Below are 17758 nucleotides of genomic sequence, written 5' to 3' on the forward strand. Positions count from 1 at the left end.
TCGGCGTCTGCGGTGAAGTAAAGGCCGCACCGGGAGGAAGCCGAAAAGAGGAAGAGGAACTTGCTCTCCAGGCGCCCGGGCCGCCACACGGCGGCGCTAAAGACTTCGCGCACACGCTGACGCAGGGACGCATGCGTAGAGGCGCACACATAAAAGATCAGCGCAAATGGGTGACGGCACACGACACAAAACAGAAAAAAAAAAGACTCAATCCTATTCCGCCACTAATTTTCTGTTTTTCGTCCGATACTGAACGGGCGGTCGACAGCGGCCTAGCCCGGCCGTCCCCACGAGTCGAGAGCGGACTTCGACAAACCGCCCCCCTCCCCCCCTCCTTCGCCTTGCTCGACTCAGGACATACATCAGCATGCAGTTCACGGTCTCGATAAATATGTATATATATATATATACACCGTATATAGACACAAGGTGAAGGGCGACCCGCGCGACACTGCATCGTTTCCTGCCATGGCGGACGAAATATTCCGGTTTTCCCCGCCTCCTCGACGCCCTCTTCTTGCCCGTCCCTAGGACTTCTTCGCCGTGAGCCTGTCTCGACGTCCCCCGCTACAAGAACGGCGCGGCCGCTTCCTCGGGGGGGCGGAGACTCTTCTTGCCGCCTCTCCCGCAAGTCTCGCGGAGCGTTGCGCTTCTCGCTGGCGTCTGCGGGCGCTCTCACTCAGAGCTTCGCGTCCGCCTCGCTGGGAGTCGACGCGCCGCACGCCAGCGGAGAGCTCGGCGAGGCGCAAAAGGGATGCAGCGAAGGGACTGCGCGCGGCGAAGACGCTGACCGCGTTGAGGGACACGTCGACGTGAGTCGCTCGGAGTCCGTCTCGGGATCGTCCCTGGCCATCTGCGAGAAGGCGGATGCGAGAGAAGAGACCGAGGCGGACTTGCCGCTCAGCGGCAGCGACGAGGTGACCGCCGACGGCGCAGCCGACGGGGAGAGAATCGCCGCGAGCTCCACCGGGGCCAGAGGCGGGGGCAGCTGCACACCCTGCAAGAGGTCGTAGTGACTCCTCCGCTCTGTGCGCAACGCGTGGTCGCGAAACTCTTGCAAATTCGACAGGCACATGTACGCGCAAGTCCCGATGCTGCGCACACGCAAACGCAAGTGCAACGCGCTCAACACACAAAAAAGACACAGCAGGGGCGCACACCGAAGGGGGCCTGATGGAGTATCCTCGCCTCAGAGAGCGACAAAAAAAAAGTCTCTGTCCGTCTATCCATGTATCTGTATCTACGTGTCGATCTGTCTCTCTATCTCTGCATGTGCATATTTGTCTCTACAGCCATCCGAGGAAGAGAGACGCGGGAGCGCTTGCCGAGAGACTCCGCCTGAGCGAGGCCCGCAGAGCAACGCGCTGCCAAGAAGCACCGCCTTCGTGAGCACTTACCCTTCCGCGGACTCGATGAAGATTTCGCCTCCTAGACTTTGCGCGTGGACTCGGCTCATTGGAAGGCCTACGCCGCAACCCGCCAGGAGCGGAGCTTCACCTCTGTCAGCCTCCCTCCCAGGCGCGACTCCTAAAAGAAAGCACCGCCGCATACACAGAATTTTAAGGAAATGCACAAACGGTTAGAGAAAAGTTCGCTCAGAGAGAGCGGCAGAAGCGGCGCAGACCGTGCTGCAACGCTCGGAGATTCGAATGAATGCCGCAATGCACCCATGCCCGTACCTATCTACCTATCTATGTATCTAGACATATAGATATAGATACATATACATAAACAGAAATGCGTGCGCGAAGCCACTGGCAGAGAGGCGCGCGAGGAGTCAATCCATGTGTGAAAGCCGCCATTCACGCGCGTTCCTCGCAGAAAGCCTGGTCGCCGGCTGCTGCGAAGATGGATTTTCCAGAGAGACGCAGCTGGCGGGCGAACGCTGTACCTTTCTCTGAGGCGTGCAGCGCGGGCGCTTTTTTGTGCGCCGTGGAGTACGCAAACGACCAGACTCGCCGCAGCTCGTCGGAGGTGAGACCTTTTCCGCAGTCTTCGACTTGGATGACGAGGCTATCGTTCACTTTGAGGATGTTGACCTTCACGGCGGGCGGCGCGTTGTCTTCGAGCTGGACTACGCGCGTTTTCCGCAGGAATTTGCCGCCGTCCTCCGCGTCCGGCGGCAGGTTGGAGACCTCGCGATCCACGAGCTGTCGGCCTGGGATTTGCTTCAGCCGCCGCGACTTGCCCAGCGTCACGAGGTTCCAAGGCCCGCGGACGGCGCACGCCGCCACTGACGCGTTCGAATAGACGCTCGAGCTGCTGCGACAAGTCAAGCTGCCCTCTTCCTGCGCGCGCCCGGCGAGCTCCACCGACAACGGCTGGCGCGGCTGCAGCGGGGCTCCGCGCAGGGCCCGGGTGCCCTCTGCGGCGGAGGCCTCCTCCCCCTGCTGCGGACGTTCCGCCGTCCACACGTCGACCGAGGCTCGCATGGCGTTCTTCAGTAGCTCAAAGATGCCGCTGTACGCGTACGCCGGGAAGCAGGGGAAGCGCACCGAGCTGGGCAGCCCCGCCGACCGCGGGGACTGCCCCCGCGGCGAGCCGAACTGCGAGCGGCAAGGCGGCGAAGGCGAGCGCGAGAGGCCCCCGTCCTCCACCTGCCCGTAGCTGGCGGGCATCGGCGAGCACGCGCCCGACGAAGCAGGCGACGACAGCGAACTCCACCCCATCGACGACGGCCCCTCGGAGCGCGACGCAGCCAGAAGGAACGTCTGGAGTTCTTCATCCACTCTGTGCGGCTCCGACGTGTAGATTTCAACGGCGGGCGCGACTCCCAAATGATGCAGAGAGAGCTCCTGGGCGTCGAGCGCCGCCCGACAGATCAGGTGCTCCATCGCCACGTGGGAGGAAAGAATCGCGCCGCAGTCGTCCAGCTCGACAGCCCGGAGAAAGTGCTCACGCTGCAGCTCCGCCGCGACGCGGCAGCTGAAGAAGGCGTGGAGGAAATGGTCCACGAAGCGCCGAATCCTCTCGACTTGCTTCTGGCGCCCCTCCTCCTTCTCCCCGCCGTCGGTCTCCGTCTGGCCGTCGAGCAGCTCGACGAGCTGCGCCATGCCCGCCAGGAGATCCGGGCCTACTTGCCCCTGAAGCACCTTCACGTTCTGGAGTTGCTCGGAGAGCAGTAAGAGCGTCGCGCGCGGGTGCCGGGGGGCGTCCTGCGCCTTGCCGTGCTCTGGGCCGTCGCTCGGCTGGCAGAACGTCACGCGCTTGCCCGCGGACGCCGCGGACGGGACAGGCTTCGAGTAGACAACGTGGTACGCGTCCTCGGATGGCCAGTCGTCGTCGTCGTCGCAGCCGTCGTCCTCCTGCTGCTGCCTGTGGCGCGTTGCCTCGTCGAGGAGCTCAGCCATGAGGCCTTCCCGGCCGTCTGAGACGCACACGTAGCTCCGCTCGTAGATGGCGCGGACCGCTGCGAGTCGCGGGCAGTGCGCGTACAGACCAGGCCCCACGAGCGCCTGCAGCGCGTCGAGCTGGTGAATGCGCTGAAGGTATCGCTCCGGCAGCACGCGAAGCGCCAGGAACGCCGCCTCGTAGACATCCCGCAGCTGGAGGAGCTGCGAGAGATACGGCGCAGGCGGCGACGGAAAAAGCGCCTCCACGACTTGTCTGTGAGCCGACTGCCGGGAGTCGCGCGCCTCCAAGCACGCGAGCGTCACCAGGCCGCGGCTTCTGGAGCAGAGGAGGCCACTCGCTGGCAACAACGAGATCGCACGCCCAGAGGGCTCTTCGCCGGCCTCCGACGCGCATGCCGGGCTCGGGGACGCCGGCCCCGCCCCCTCTGCACGCGGGGACAAGCCGCAGTCACTCGCGTCGGATAATGCAGTCGAGCTGGCGTCTGCAAAGGGCGACAGCGCGGCTGTCGTCTCCGTCGCAGGCGCCTCGCCTGCGCTTCCGTCCGCGCCCTCCCCGTCGGCGACGACAGCCGCCGGCTTCACTGGCAACGCGAGGCCTTCAGACTCTGCCGCAGCCCGCGTCTCCTGCGTAGCGGGGGTCGGGGAAGCGGGGGGGAGGGGCGCCGCTGGCGCTGTCGTCGCCATAACGAGCGGCTCGCCGAGAGCGCGGCTCCCGCCGCACAGAGGCGCCGCTCTCTCTGGGGAGATGCGAAGGGGTGCGTGCTCGCCGTCGCCCGGGAACATCGTGAAGCCGACGCCCTGCATGTCGTGGTCGCCGCCAGGCGTGTTGCAAAGGCCTTCTTCCTCTCGCCCCTCCACGCCGGGGGGGTCGTCGCCCGCGCGCTCGAGGCCCGCGAGGTCTTCCTCGCCCGACTCGCGGCAGAGCGACTTGAGCGAAGTGCAAGACCAATATCTGAGGTCGCCGCCTTTGCGCCGCAGCGCACAGTCGTCCAGGCCCCCCGCTCCGGCCTCTCCGAAGCTGCCCACCTTCCGGCGGCGGAGGTACGGGGAAGCAGCTGTGCGTGCGCCAGGCGCGCGGCCTCTTCCCTCGCAGCGGAGCAGGTTGGGGCAGCTGCCCCGCGCGTCGCGGGCCCGGAGGGGCTTTGAAGGAAGCGCGTCGCTGCCCTCCCCAGGGCGCAAGGCGAGATTCTTGCGCGTCCGCCTGGAGACGGAGAAGAGGAGACACTCACCTGCTGCAGCCGCTGGAGTCGCCGGCGACGGCCGGCAGCGCGGCCACGAGGAGGTGGAAGCCACCTCAAAATCGCCCGAGTTCCTCCGCCCAGACGGCGCCTGGGCGGGCACCACCCTCACCGGCGCGGCAGCGGCAGCGGCAAAGGTCACCATTTGCTTGCATGCAGGAGCCCGGGCGACCGGTGAAAGAAGAAGCGGCAAAGGTGGGCCGTGAGAGACGCGTCGGCCCGCAGAGCTGCGCGCCGACGGGCTCGCCGTGAGGACGCGAGTGCGCGAGCAGACAGACGCCGCCTTCAGATGAAGGACGATGCGACGGAGAATCGCGTGCGGGAGGCGTTGTGCAGTAGCGCGAAATGCCCTATCACAGTCAGGAAGGCGAAGAAAAAACAAACCCGCACAGCCCCGCATAGAGACGCCCGGCACTTGCGGTGCAACCCGCAGCGGGGCGAGGTGAAACGAATCGTTCCACACCCTGCTGCTGCAGGTGGAGGGGGGGGCGGGGACAAGGGTGTGGGCGGCGCGTGACGATGTGAGGACAACGGACGACACAACACCGCAGGAACACACATGCACCAGAGGTAGTACAACTGCCGGAAGAAAAGTCGGCCGAGATAAAGTGGAAGAAAATGCTTTAACCTATGCCGCTCCCCAACAAGACATGGAAATACAACGCGTGACGAAGAGCGGTGTTCAACACCACGGCGCTGGAGGAGGGAGCAGCGACGCGGCTGTACGTACACCTTACGGCGGACCTGAAACAGACTGCTGAAAACGCAGTCACCAGGTTACCCGCTCGCGGACCCGAGAGGGTTGACTGTCGGAAAAGAAGCACGGAAACTTTGAGTTCGAAGAAGAGAACGGCGCGGGAAATTCGCAGCCAGAGAGGTTTGCACTGAGATGGCAGGGAATGCAGACCACCGCGCAGAACAAATGCAAAGGAGGAATCACTGCAGGATGCCGGACATAACCAGAGGGTGAACACATACAGACCAGCAAATACGAACTTCGCCCCACCCCCCCCTCAAAACTCTGGCAACCCCTGCACCGCCTCGCCGGAAAAGCCGCGACGCGATTAGGTTGGACATATGTATGCACATTCGCAAAACTACAGATCCATGCAAAGGCATCCTCGTGCACAGGGGGACACAAGAAAAGCGCGCATGCAGTGAAGATCACGGGACACACTACACGGGCAGACGCCGTCTGCAGCTGCAGAGTCGTCCCCCACAGCACGCAGCCCCGGAGAGACTACGCATTAAGAAGACACACACGGCAAAGGTTCACTGCTTTGATGAGAAAGCAGCGACAAAACACAACGCTAGTGCCACGCAGCAGTGAGCTGCCTACGCGGCCGCTCCCGGCCTCGCAGAAGGCCTGTCATCTTTCCAGACCACAGAAACCGACAAAACGCACAGTTCTCCGGGAGGTGGATCGAAAACGGACGCGCACGCGAGAGCGAGACGGCCCGCGTGGCGTTCCCCAGCCACAGGGCAAGAAACAAAGGGTCAGTTCGAACACGCGGGCGCAGAGTCCTGCAGACAATGGGTTTGTCTACAAACGGCTGAAACGGATGGAGCTACAAAACAAAGGGGAGTAGGCCGACGCGCCGGCCCTCAGCTACTAGGCAAACTGCCTCTTAGAAAAAAAAAAGCCCTCGACGAAAAGGAAACAAGCGCTGCAGACGCGACAGTCCCCAGATCTGGAGGATACCAGGAAGGGACAAACAAATCACAGCAAGGGTTGACAAACACGGATCACGCGCTTCAGCTCCGAAATTCCGAATCATCGCACCGACCCACAGAGAGAGTACGGTCTAAAACATGGAAATGAGCCTGCGACAGAATAGAGGCAGAAGGCTGCAGCGTCTACGACCGACAAGCGGCGCAGAACAGAGAGGAGCGCAGCTGGACAGGAAAAACGGGTCTCTCGTACCGATCTCGCGACGATACACAGTCGCCAGCTTGGCAACGAGTACAAAGGAAACAACTGGTGTGCTTGCACTGCACGTCCAAGTGCGGAGTTAGTGAGCAGAAAGAACAGAGAGGGGCGCCGCTCCTACTTGTAATAGAGCAGAAGAAGCGACGGGGGATAAACAGAGATGAACGGGACAGGGCGCCGCACAAGTACACCGCGAGAGCGCTTGACCAATCATTGCCGCGAGAAACGAAGGGTTAGATTACAACACAGAGAAGCAAGGTCCCCAATTGTGACTCGGCCGAGAAGTGGCGTTTTTGAATCTGTTGGCTCTCCCAGTAGTAGGCCACGCCGCTTTATGCCAGGCACCGAGGGAAACGGCGCTCCAGGCACGGCAGCACCACAGCTTGTCTGTCAGTTCGTTCATCTTAAAAAAGCGAAAGAACTTCTACACCGACCCGAATGTCCCAGAGAAGACTGGGAATCGAAAAACACCGCGAACTGCAGAGAGGAGGCGCGGGGTGGCCCGTCTGGAAGTCGCGGCTGAGGGAAAGTGGAGCAGGCTGTTGTCGCGGGAAGACGACCAGAGACGCAGATTAGAGAAAACAGACAACAGAAACAATTCTCCGCTTGCAGGACCACAAAACGTCGCCTGGCCCGAAATCGAAGTGCGCAGGGCATGGACTAGGCGAAAAAGACGCAGGAACGCGGAGGCCGCCGCTCAGAGCAGAAGTCGGCGGCAGCAGGAGCGAAGGAGGGATGGTAGTCGCGGCGTTTCCGCGGCATCGTGCGCGTTTGCGGCGGACACCCAGCCGCAGGCCGCGCTTTTTTACGTTGAAAGGCCAGCCGCGAGAGGCAGATTGTGAGTCGCACCTTGATTGCGGGTTACAAGGCCATGTGTTTCGACGTCTGGATCAAAAACAAGACAAAAACACCCACGGAAAGCGGCCGTCGGCATGTAGCCTGACAGGCGAAGCAGGACGAGGGCTCACAGTCGCAGGACGCCTCGTCCGGCGTAGCCGACAGACGACGAGGGAACGCGACGCGACGACTGTGCCTGCTCAATTCACTCTCGCATGCTAGGCGCGGGTTGGCGCAGCTGCGTGCGAACGCATCTGGGTTCGTCTCTATCAGCGCAGGCAGCGTAACTCGTATCGCCAGGGGGTCAGAAGCATGGGTTCACCCGTCACCTCTTGGGGCGTGGAGAACGCTCTTCTAAAGCAAGATTCCGTGGACAGGACGCCAGACCATACCGTGCAAGTCTGCGATTCAAAACTTAGAGTTGAGCAGCCGCCTGCAACCGCGCAGCGCCCAGCCCGCAGGCTTCGAAAAGGCGCCTCCCGGTCGTCGTGTGTTCCGGCGCACCACGCGAGCGGAGTTCTGCCCGTCACGCCGCAGCAGACTTTGAGCGCCTGGAACGAAGAGAGCAGTTTTTCCCCACGTTCGAGACTGCCGGTTCCCTTTTCAGGAACTCGAAAACCGCGTTTCTGGCAGCAGCGAATTATGCAGAGAGTGACGGGCTTGGTGCGTCCTGCGGACAAACCCATGTTCTGTGCTGTGCTCCAGAGAGCGAACGTAGATCAGCCGCCGACGAAAACTCACTTGAAAGCGCTGGGAAATACGGAAACACAGCTGGAAACACCGATTTCAGAAGGTTTTGCAGAATCTGCAAAGAACATCACAGCTCCCTATTCTTGTTACAGGGCATAAGCAACCGTGGCGGAGTCCGTGGAGGATTCGCCTGCCGGGAGTTCGAGTTTGCAAGCCCATGGCGGCGACCACAGCACCAGGAATGCCAACGCTCACTTTGCGCTCGCTCGCTGGTGGTTGACAATCGGTATGTTCTGCTTTTTGGGAGCTCTCTGAGCTGGTACTTGCCGTGTCCTTTGCTGCTGCAATATCTCGCATTAGTTAACGGCGCAGAAAACACGAATTCGTCGAGCGGGAATCCTCTTCTAACTGTCCCACACACAGGAGTACGCTCATAGGCACTAATACTGGATGCGTCAGAAAGAGCGCATTAGCCTGGCTGTAGCTCTCACTCACAAGGCGGCGAATCACACAGCCCAGGGAGCTACTCCATTGGAGGGCGTCTGGCTGAACCAGTATCGGGTCGAGAGCCACTAAAGCAAAGTAGATTTCCGAATGGAAGGGGGTTTGCCGAGCTCATCGTGCATTTTGGGGGAGTGAACCTCTCCATCGTACACAGCCCAGTACGGTCTGCCCGAGAGTATCACTCCGCGACAGAGAACTCTGCCTGCCCATGGCTATGAGCCTACAATGGCATCTAAAACGAAAACGTTTCTGTAATCGCCATGCACTCCACTGCTGAGGATATTCGGTGTGTTGCAAGAAAAGCGGGCATATTGACGAACGGTAAAGCATAAGGCATCCCGTCCCCTGGAGGTCTCGTGTACACCCGCCTCAGGCGAAAAAATCCCATCCTCCGCGCTGGGAACGTTCCGCACCCCCCGCGCGCACGTTAGTTCGGAAATGGAGAGGCGTAGAGTGCATTTGCTACATCGGTAATCGCCTCGAGGTTGGCCGTAAACTCGGTCCCTTCGATGTGGTTCCGCTCTACCCATTCTTGGCTTGGCGGCACAGAGTCGGGACCTTGCCATCCTGCCTCGAGTTTATAAACGTTCACGCCTCCGATATTCACGACCTCGAAGGGTTCCACGAGATCTTGGAACTCCTCCATAGGAAAGTTTTCTCTCCGCAACAACCCCGCCTCCGCCTGCCGGCAAAGCTCCTCTCGCAGCCAGCGCGCCCGCAGCGGCGATGGCGGTTTTTTGTACTCGCGCGGCCGTTGTCCATTTGGTGCGTAGGAAGTCCACGCGCACGGAACTTCTCTTGGGGTGCGGATTGCGTCCGCTGCCGCTTCCAACTGGCTGCCAGGTGCTGCAGATATTGGGCACTCTTGTGCACACATCTGGCTGGTTGACTCGCGCTGACATCTCTGCGAATCGGGAGCTTCTCCGCCGTCCTGCGCCATAGGCCTTTCACAGACACCTCTGTGCTGCATATCGGTGCTGTGTCGGAGGAGCCGGCAAGGCTGGAGGCCCTGACCTCCGCCAAATTGACCGCCGGTGCTTCTCGCGCCCATGACTGTCTGACTTACCACGGCAGTCTCGCCCGCGTTGCGGACGCTTCGGTGACCGCATGCACTGTACGCGTTAACAGAACTTGGCGCAGTGGAAACAGGAGCGGAACCAGACCTCATGCGGCATGTTGCGGCGTTTGATGGCGTGACACAGCGCACGCCGCCGAGACGGTGAGAAATGGGCTGAGGCAGCTGGAGCCTAGGACCTACGCTGTATTGCACGCTGGGGGACGGGGCCCGCGGCTCCACTGGGGCGATGCGAGGGCCTACTGGGAAGCCTGGCGCCGAAGGGTAAACTGGTACTGCAGGGTAGGCGAACAAGACAGCTCTTTTTGCGGAGGCTGCATGATCAGCGGGCGAGAAGGCGGCGGCCGCGTGGTGTAGAGCATCGATCTTTAAGAGTCCCTCGCGATCCATCAAGCTCGCTGGAGAGCAGGTCGGGTAGAAACCGCCGTCGTGAGACGTCAACGAATGCCCAGAGAAGCGAGGACCGCCCGTGTCTGAAACGCGAAGACTGAAGGCCGAGCTGGGGAATGCAAACGAATGGCGCCTGGGCGCGACCCGATAATCCGTATCTTGAGGTCTCATCGGTGACACAGGCGGCGGGCCTCGGGTGTAGAAATTAGCCGAGGACTGCGGGGGCCGCCACAGGTGAGGGGTCTGAGAACCGTCGGACGGGCTAGTCTGTCGCGCGAGAGACTCTACCTCATGAGGCTCCGCTCTCATTGCGCTCGCGAGCCTCGCGTCGAAGCAGAGTTGTGAGACCGCCACTTCTGCCGCCGCGGCTCGTGAGCCCGTACCAGACGCCACAGGGTGCGGAGGCACAGCAGGGACGCAGGGAGGCGTCCGCGGGCGCCGATTCATGGCGGACTTTGCCCGGAACCTCGACTCGTTGAGGCCTTCAGGAGACGCGCGCAGGCGAGCCTGCGCGAGGCCGCGGCTGGCTTCCGCGGAGCCCCGGCGAGGCGGCAGGGGGGGCAGCCGCCGCACTGCCGGCCGCGATGGAGGACGCAGTAGCGGATTCTCCTTGGAAGGGCTGCATCCCTCCTCTGCTTGGCGCGGTGTGACTCCAGGTCCCCCCCCGTCGGTGCTCTGCCAGGAGAGCATGCAACTCGATGGAAACTCCGCCGAGCTGTTAGCGACTGGCGCAAACGGCTGGGTAAACGGTTGGGTGAAGCCACCGCAAGCCGAGTCTCCAGAATGAAGTGGATGGCCATCAGACGCCCGGACACGCTGCAGCCGCAATACAGAGGGAGAGCAGGATCGCGGGCGGCTCGCGGCTGCCGCATGCTCGGCGAATGGACCCCGGAAGGAGGCCAGCCTTGATGCATCGTCCAGTCGCTCCCCCCGCCACGACGAAGCGGGACCCGCGGCCCGCGCATGCAGCTGAGAAGAGGCATCTGGAGCCGCCGCCAAGTCCGAGAGGGTCTGAGTTACGAAATCAACCAGTGAGGCCGCCCCCAGTTCGATCGCCGTAGTCATGCTCCTCCCGACAGACGCCAGCACTCTCTCCGCCGCTGTCAAAGACTCCGCTGGAGCGCCAGAGTCTGGGCATTCTGTAGCATCTCGCGCCTCGTCGTCTTCGTCAGCCTCGCTGTCTTCTGTGCACGCCATTCCCTCAGTCGTAGGCACTTGGGAGTCGGCGCCTCTCGTGATCTCCGCCGCATCGCCTGTCGCCAGCACTAGGGCGGCTCCGCTCCGCTCGCGGTCTTCTGGCCCTGACGCCGATGGAGGCACGGCCTCAGGCGCTGCAGCATCGACTCCCGCGCGCTTGTCCAGACCTGAAGAAGAAGCCCCGCCTGATGGAGGCTGCCCACGGTTCGTGGATCGCCGCGTGCTTTCGGGCGCCGTGCCATCTGGATCTCTGGAGGAATTCTCTGGGGCATGCAGCGGGGGGGACTCCCCACGAGCCCCCGACTCGACTGTTTTGCTCTCTTCTGTTTCCAGGGATGGGCGAGCGGCCCCGCGATCGCCGCTCGCCGGCCCGGGTACAGCTTGTTCTCGCGCCTGGCGGCCAGCGCTAGTTTCGGGGGGGGCGGACACCTTTGGGAGGATTCGTTCGGCTGTTGAAGCCTGCTGGTCAGGGGAGGACGTCGAGGGCGAGGGGGGAGGAGGCGGCTCTTCTCCAACGGAGACGAAGGATGCGACGTCTGCCAGGGCCGACGCCAGCAGCACAGACGCACCGCTGCTCGCCGCGCCGCTGCCTGACGCCGTTGAGTTCGCGCGACCCTGGCACGCTGGCAGGGGAGAGAGGAACTCTCGTGATGACTGCGGAGAAGCGGCTGCAGGGCAGGGCACGGATCTGCCGGCGGCCAGAGAGACAGCAACATCTGTGGCTGTGGGGGAGGATGCGGAGCCGGCTGCGCTGCCTGAGCTTGGAGAGCAGACGCCGCCGCTGCAGCCGTCTCCCGGCGACGCAGGCGTTTGGCTCTTTTCTGCGCCCTCCTGCAATTCCGAGATCAAAGCGGAGGACGCTTGTTGGTTCCCGATGGCAACGAGAAGAGGGGAGTGGCTGTCGACTTCGCTGGCATCGCCGGTCATTCGCCCTGGTTCGTTGTGCCTCCTCACGCAAAGACTTGGGGCTCGAGTATCACCTGAAACACTCTCCTCCTGAGGCCCTGCGCAACCGTCTTTGCAGGCCGAATCCGAGCCTGGCAGCGGTGACCTGGAGTCGCCCTCCGCCTCTGCAGCTGTCTCCCACCGAGACGGGAGGCGGACACGCGGGAAGGCCTCCGCCACTGGAATACCGGAGCGCGACTGCGGTGTCGTCGGGTCGCTGTCAAGAGAGCGGCGTGGAGGCAGCGCTGAAGCCGGCGTCGCGCATGCAAGCCCCTGACTCGTGTTCACGTCCTCGATTTTCAGGGATTCCTCCGCAGCGAGCGGCTCGTTGAGAGCCGTCAGTCCCCCGGGGCCCTCAGACACCTCCATCAGCCCCTCACCGGCGGAGGCGAAGTTGAACGCGGGCGAAGCGGGGAAGCTGGCTCGACTCGCACTGCTCGCGCGACTCCCCGCCGAGAGAAGAGACACTGCGAAGCTGCAAGGCGACGACGACCCTTCGTCTCCGTCTCTGGAGGCAGGCTCCACCGCACACAACATGTCTCCTTCTTGGGCCTCCAGGTAGAGAAAGGAGGACGTTCTGGAGGTGCGCCCGTCGCCCTCTATTGGGCCACGCTGCTTTTGAAGAGACGACAGCGATCGTGGAGTCCCCCCGCTGGGTTCCTCGTGCCACAGGTATGACCCTCTAGGGAAACCCGCTTGCTTCAGAGCGGCGGGGACACTAGTCAGAAGACGCCCGTCGACCGTAGAAGCAGCGCTCTGAGCCATGTGTTCGACCGGCGTGGAGTCATGTCTACGCATGCAGACTGAGTTGCCCTGGAACGTGAACCTATTGGCCATACATGGTTCCTTGGGATGAAGGTTCACAGGCTTGAAAAGAGTGTGCGCGGCGCCGCCGTAAACAGCGCCCGCCGAGGCAGGGTCTCTGAGGCAGGAATACCTCGCGACGCAGGCCCCGTCCTCCCGGTAATCTGAATAAGGTCTCCCTTGGCTCTCAGATCCCTCAGTGTCGGATCTCTGTTCCGAGGCATGAAAAGGAGCCGACGAACACCATTCTGAGCTCTGATGGCATGCATCCTCATCGAGGCCGCCTCCACACGGGCCGTCCAGGAGAGACTCTCCGTAGACAGCCAGGCATGGAACGCAGTCAGGCGATGGGCGATTTCTGCCTGCAGCTGAGAGCCGGCCTGGGGCGGCCCCCGGGACGAGCGCAGGAGGCTGTTGCTGCCCCCCTTTCTCGGTCTGGGAGCGCACGAACGATGGCGCACACAGGGACGACTAGAGTCTATCGAAGGGAAGAAGCTTAATGCCGACGACGCCACAAGCTCAGTGTGCCAGGCGTCGTCGCACCCCCCCTCCTGTCTCAAGGCGGAGAATCGCGAATCGCCCGGCGGCGGCTGCGTTCCACGAGCCAGGTAGGCAAACGGCCGCATGCAGCTACTCTTCGGTACGGTGTACGTAGTGACGCTCTACCTCTGGGAGGATCGCCTCCCTGGCGTACTCTTTTTTCCAGTCGATCAAGGGCAACGCAGTTCAGCAAAGTGTGCCTGTCTACGCATGAAGGCATGCGCGCCTAGCTACGTACACCTCACACAACTTCGTACGCTGATGCCTTTTATTCAGTTTGCTCGAATGCAGGTAGACATCTCAGGTGCATACGCAGCATGCCTCTGGGCATGTGAATACATAGTGTACGCGTATTCTTGCTTGCGTGAGTATATAGAGGGGCGTCTGCTGTGATGATCGCCGTGGACTCGCAACACACCTGAAGGCGATTTTCCTTGGCTTGCGGCTTCCTGGGAGCGTTCCTTCTCACGTTGGCTGCATGACTAGGACGATAAGCTTTGGTGAGCCTCACAACTCTCTTCAGGAGTCTTTCTCTGTGCAACCTGGGACCGTTCGCAGGGTCTTGCCGCTTCGCCGAGACAACATCACCTCTGGCCGAAGGCTGACACGCTTTCTGGCGGGTAATGAAAGCGAGACAGCGGTTCCAGTGTCCAGCGCAGGCACCCCTGGGTTGCCTCTCAACGAATGAGCTTTCAAATGCGCCATCACCAGGCATCTCTGCTTCGCCATCACATAGCGCCATCCGTTCGTGCGCAGCAGGCAAGACATGGACAGCAGAACGACCTGTGCGAGGCCTACGCTGCCACCCTCCGAGGGAACGGAAAAAATCGAGAGAGGGCATCGTCTCCAGCTTGTAAGTAAAACCAATGTATTTATAGCAATATTTGCTACATGGTTGCCTGTGTACACACGTACACGCCACGTGTCGAATGCTCTTCACCCATCAGCAAAGGGGTACTCCGTGCGAGGACTGATGAACGGCGAAGTACGCAAAATAGATTCTTGCTGGCTGGTAGAATGGGTCCTGGAACATCAAGAGGCACGAGGGAAGAAAGCTGCTATTCTTCGGCAAGGAAACCCTTCAACGGTAATATACCCCTGATCACGACACTGGGAACCTTCGAATGAGGAGGTATACTCAGCCTGCAGTAGTTAGAACGAGAGCGGATGTCCGCAGAACAGTATTCATTGAGCCAGGGACCTGCAGGAGGGGTCATAAAGAATTCTGGCACTCGTCGAAGAGGCAGCGGTAGGGCGAGATCAGTAACGCGCGATGTGGAAACTTTCGGTCAGGAAACTCGACTTCAGACAATTATACCCTTGAATGCACGGCGTTTTGAATCATACGACGATATTCGTGGCGCCCGCACGGATCCCAGGTAACGGAAAATCTGGAAGCAGTGAAGACCTTCTGAAACAGCTATCACTTTTCTGCTCAGCGCGTACAACGCAACCCCCTTTGAATTCGACACTCTGGAAATAGGAAAAAAAATATATGCTGATTTCTGGGAGAACGCCCAGCTTTCTTGCGTGAAAAGTCGTGTGGTCATTTACTGCTATGCACAGGAATGGCGGGACCTGCAGGCGCAGGGGCACCGAAAAGGTACGTCTGGACGAATTTTAACGGACTGCCACCAATAGATATGTTTCCCGAACAGCGCGGAACGGCACTTTCCGAAATCTCTCAGAGAGCTCTTGCTTGCCCGCTCTCGGGAAAATCTTACTGGTCTACTTGGGATCCCTCTGTCACTCCCGAGTGTGGGCCAGAAACTTTCACGCTAATGACGAATCGCTTGTATGATGGAGCGAGAGAGCGAGGACAAAGACTAGTGGTCAACTTGGGAGAAGTCGAATCGTATGACAATGTCTCACGAGACATGTCAGGGATGAGATGATCTAATCGGTCTCGTTGGTTGGTCGCTGTTTCCGTTGTAGGAGGTCGAAAACAGATATGCTCGCAAAACTGCTGCAAGCGTTCTATTTTCTCCGCAAGATCACGTGTGTTCCAGAGACGGCAAACACTGGGCTGCTTTGTTGCGCTGTGCGGTCTTCTTCATGAGACCAGAGCGTTGCCTTGCCTCGCACGGCGCGACATATTCGGGTTGAGCACCAGCTGTACCTTTGCCGGCCAAAGTAAGGGCTCTCCGTGTGTGACGGTAGCTCGAGAAGCGCACCGAAACCGACGACATACATGTGTTGGACAATAGGAATGTAGGAACATCCGAATTCTACAGAAGAGAAAAATTTAGCGTTGCGAATCGCGAGATTACTTGTATACGGACGCATTCTGAACAACGCGCTGCCGCTAAAGCTTTACAACCCTCAATTGACAGGTAGTCCCATCATGGACGGATGGCTGCCAGGCGGGCTCACACAATGTGATATGAGTGATCTTCCACAAACCACAGGCATCCGGAGTCTGCTTATACAGTAGTCAGCATGTTCAATTCAGAGAGGTACTCCAGTATGACCAACGGATGTTTGCCTTAGATGCCACACCAACTGCGGGAAAATTCGCTTCCTTGTCGAGGACGAGCCTGCGAACAAAAGCCAGCCTTCTCGTACCCAGGCATCCACCACGCGCTAAGCTTCTTTAACTAAGCCTAAACACGGGGCATTTCCTTCATACGCATCTTTATAAAGACACTAGTGCGTTTGCAGCTGTGAAATAGACGCTACCTTTCTTATAAATTAACTGTAATTTTTTGGTTCCTCTGTCTCGGTGGTGTGTACGCTGTCATCACTCCTTGCCGCTTTTTTTATACAAACATACATATATTGACGCTGTCATTCAAAATGCCCGTTCTGGCATCCAGTACAGGTCTATGATTCTATGTCTGATGCTAGCACCGTTTTCAGTATCTATAGGAAAAATCTTCACCAGTTCTCTATGTTAGCAATATGCACACTGCTGTTGTCATCGCTACTACCACAGACCTCCTGCGCGATGCGAGCTTGTGAGTGGCCTCAGCCCCCGGCTCTCTTGTCAGTGACGCAGGAGGTGTTTCGTTCGTCATTTTGTCTCGGCGTTTCGGGCAAAGGGCCAGACAATGCACGGAACACGCGAGAATCGATCCACGAACCAGTTGATAAGCTGGTTCCTGTTGTCGACCTTTTAGTTCGTATCCTGGAGATCCGCCGTCGTGATTTTCCATACAAATCAGGGTCACTCTCAAGGGTGCATGCTTTGATACGATAAACACGGCGGGCGGTACCTGAAACATGCCCGGTGGTTGCATCCTACCGAGAAATCCTACGTTTTTGTACTACTTCGGGCGACGGACGTGGGCGCCATTCCGTCAGACGTCATACCCAAGAGGGCGACTCATACAGTTTTCTATGTATTGCTGTAGCTGTGCCATAGGAGTGCTACCTAGAGTTTTTCCGTTCCTCCGGGGCGCAGCTGCATCGTTTGGATCACAAAGCAAACTGTATTTTCCTTGCGGAGTTCCCTTTGTTCGTAGTCTGCTTCTGACAAGATACTGAATACGGCATCGGTACACAGATTGCCATCTGCTTTCCATTGCAAGTCGACTTTTTGCACGCGTTTCATCTGTTTGCTTTCGATTTGTGTTGTCTTGGATACCTGCGCCTGAGTGTCCTTAGCCGTCTTGTTGAACACGCTGGGAAGCAGAGTATTTTCCGGCCTGTTTTTATCTTCTTGCTTCTTCCGTTCTGTTCGGGGGAACTTTGTCATTCGCCCCTCACTGATTCCTTCGGGAAACAAATTTTTCCATCCGGTGTGCTGTATTTGCCCCGAGTTTTTCCATAATTCCACGATAGAGACATGCTTTGCTCAGGGCGACACCCACGCGGCTTTACGACGAGAAATCCTGCTTCGGGTGGCTGGCTGCCGAAGACAGAGTCTGATGCAGCGCCTCCACTGAGGACGTCCGCGGTGCGGCCGGAAGACGTGCGGAGGTGCTCACGGAAGCAAAAATGGATGTCGTTCCACAGGGCTTGTTTTCCTTTTTTTCATGCAATGCGTTGGGCAAAACTGAAACGAAAACAGTCAGGGGGAGATGGCTGCGGAGCGAGACCCAGCGGAGAAATTTTATCTTGTACAACTCCCTCAAAACCTGACTTGCTAACGGTTCGTGGCTCGAACTCACCGGGTGCTCTAGTTCGCTCTACCTCGTGTCGACATGAGCAATGTCAACGAGACGTTTCACTGCCTAAGAGTCAAGGCACAGCAGATAACACACAGGAGCGGAACGTGTGGTGGTCGGAAAGTGAACAACTGCCCACACAAGGA

General features: G+C 59.8%; 2 protein-coding genes across 2 annotated transcripts; both read right to left on the reverse strand.

Moving 5' to 3' along the window:
* Positions 1–679: 679 nt before the first annotated feature.
* Positions 680–4736, reverse strand: BESB_011200 (ATPase/histidine kinase/DNA gyrase B/HSP90 domain-containing protein; the record flags this gene model as incomplete). The annotated part of the gene is made up of 3 exons (XM_029359874.1): positions 680–1094; positions 1398–1527; positions 1892–4736. The coding sequence occupies 3 exons, from the start codon at positions 4734–4736 to the stop codon at positions 680–682; spliced, it is 3390 nt and encodes a 1129-aa protein (XP_029222787.1).
* A 4243-nt stretch (positions 4737–8979) lies between these two features.
* BESB_011210 (uncharacterized protein) lies at positions 8980–15382 on the reverse strand (the record flags this gene model as incomplete). Its single annotated transcript, XM_029359875.1, has 3 exons — positions 8980–13398; positions 14212–14302; positions 15228–15382. 3 exons carry the CDS (start codon positions 15380–15382, stop codon positions 8980–8982), a joined length of 4665 nt encoding a protein of 1554 aa, XP_029222788.1.
* Between the last annotated feature and the right edge of the window lie 2376 nt (positions 15383–17758).

This window comes from Besnoitia besnoiti, chromosome I (genome assembly GCF_002563875.1).
Source record: "Besnoitia besnoiti strain Bb-Ger1 chromosome I, whole genome shotgun sequence".
In the NCBI taxonomy this organism is placed as follows: Eukaryota; Apicomplexa; class Conoidasida; order Eucoccidiorida; family Sarcocystidae; genus Besnoitia; species Besnoitia besnoiti.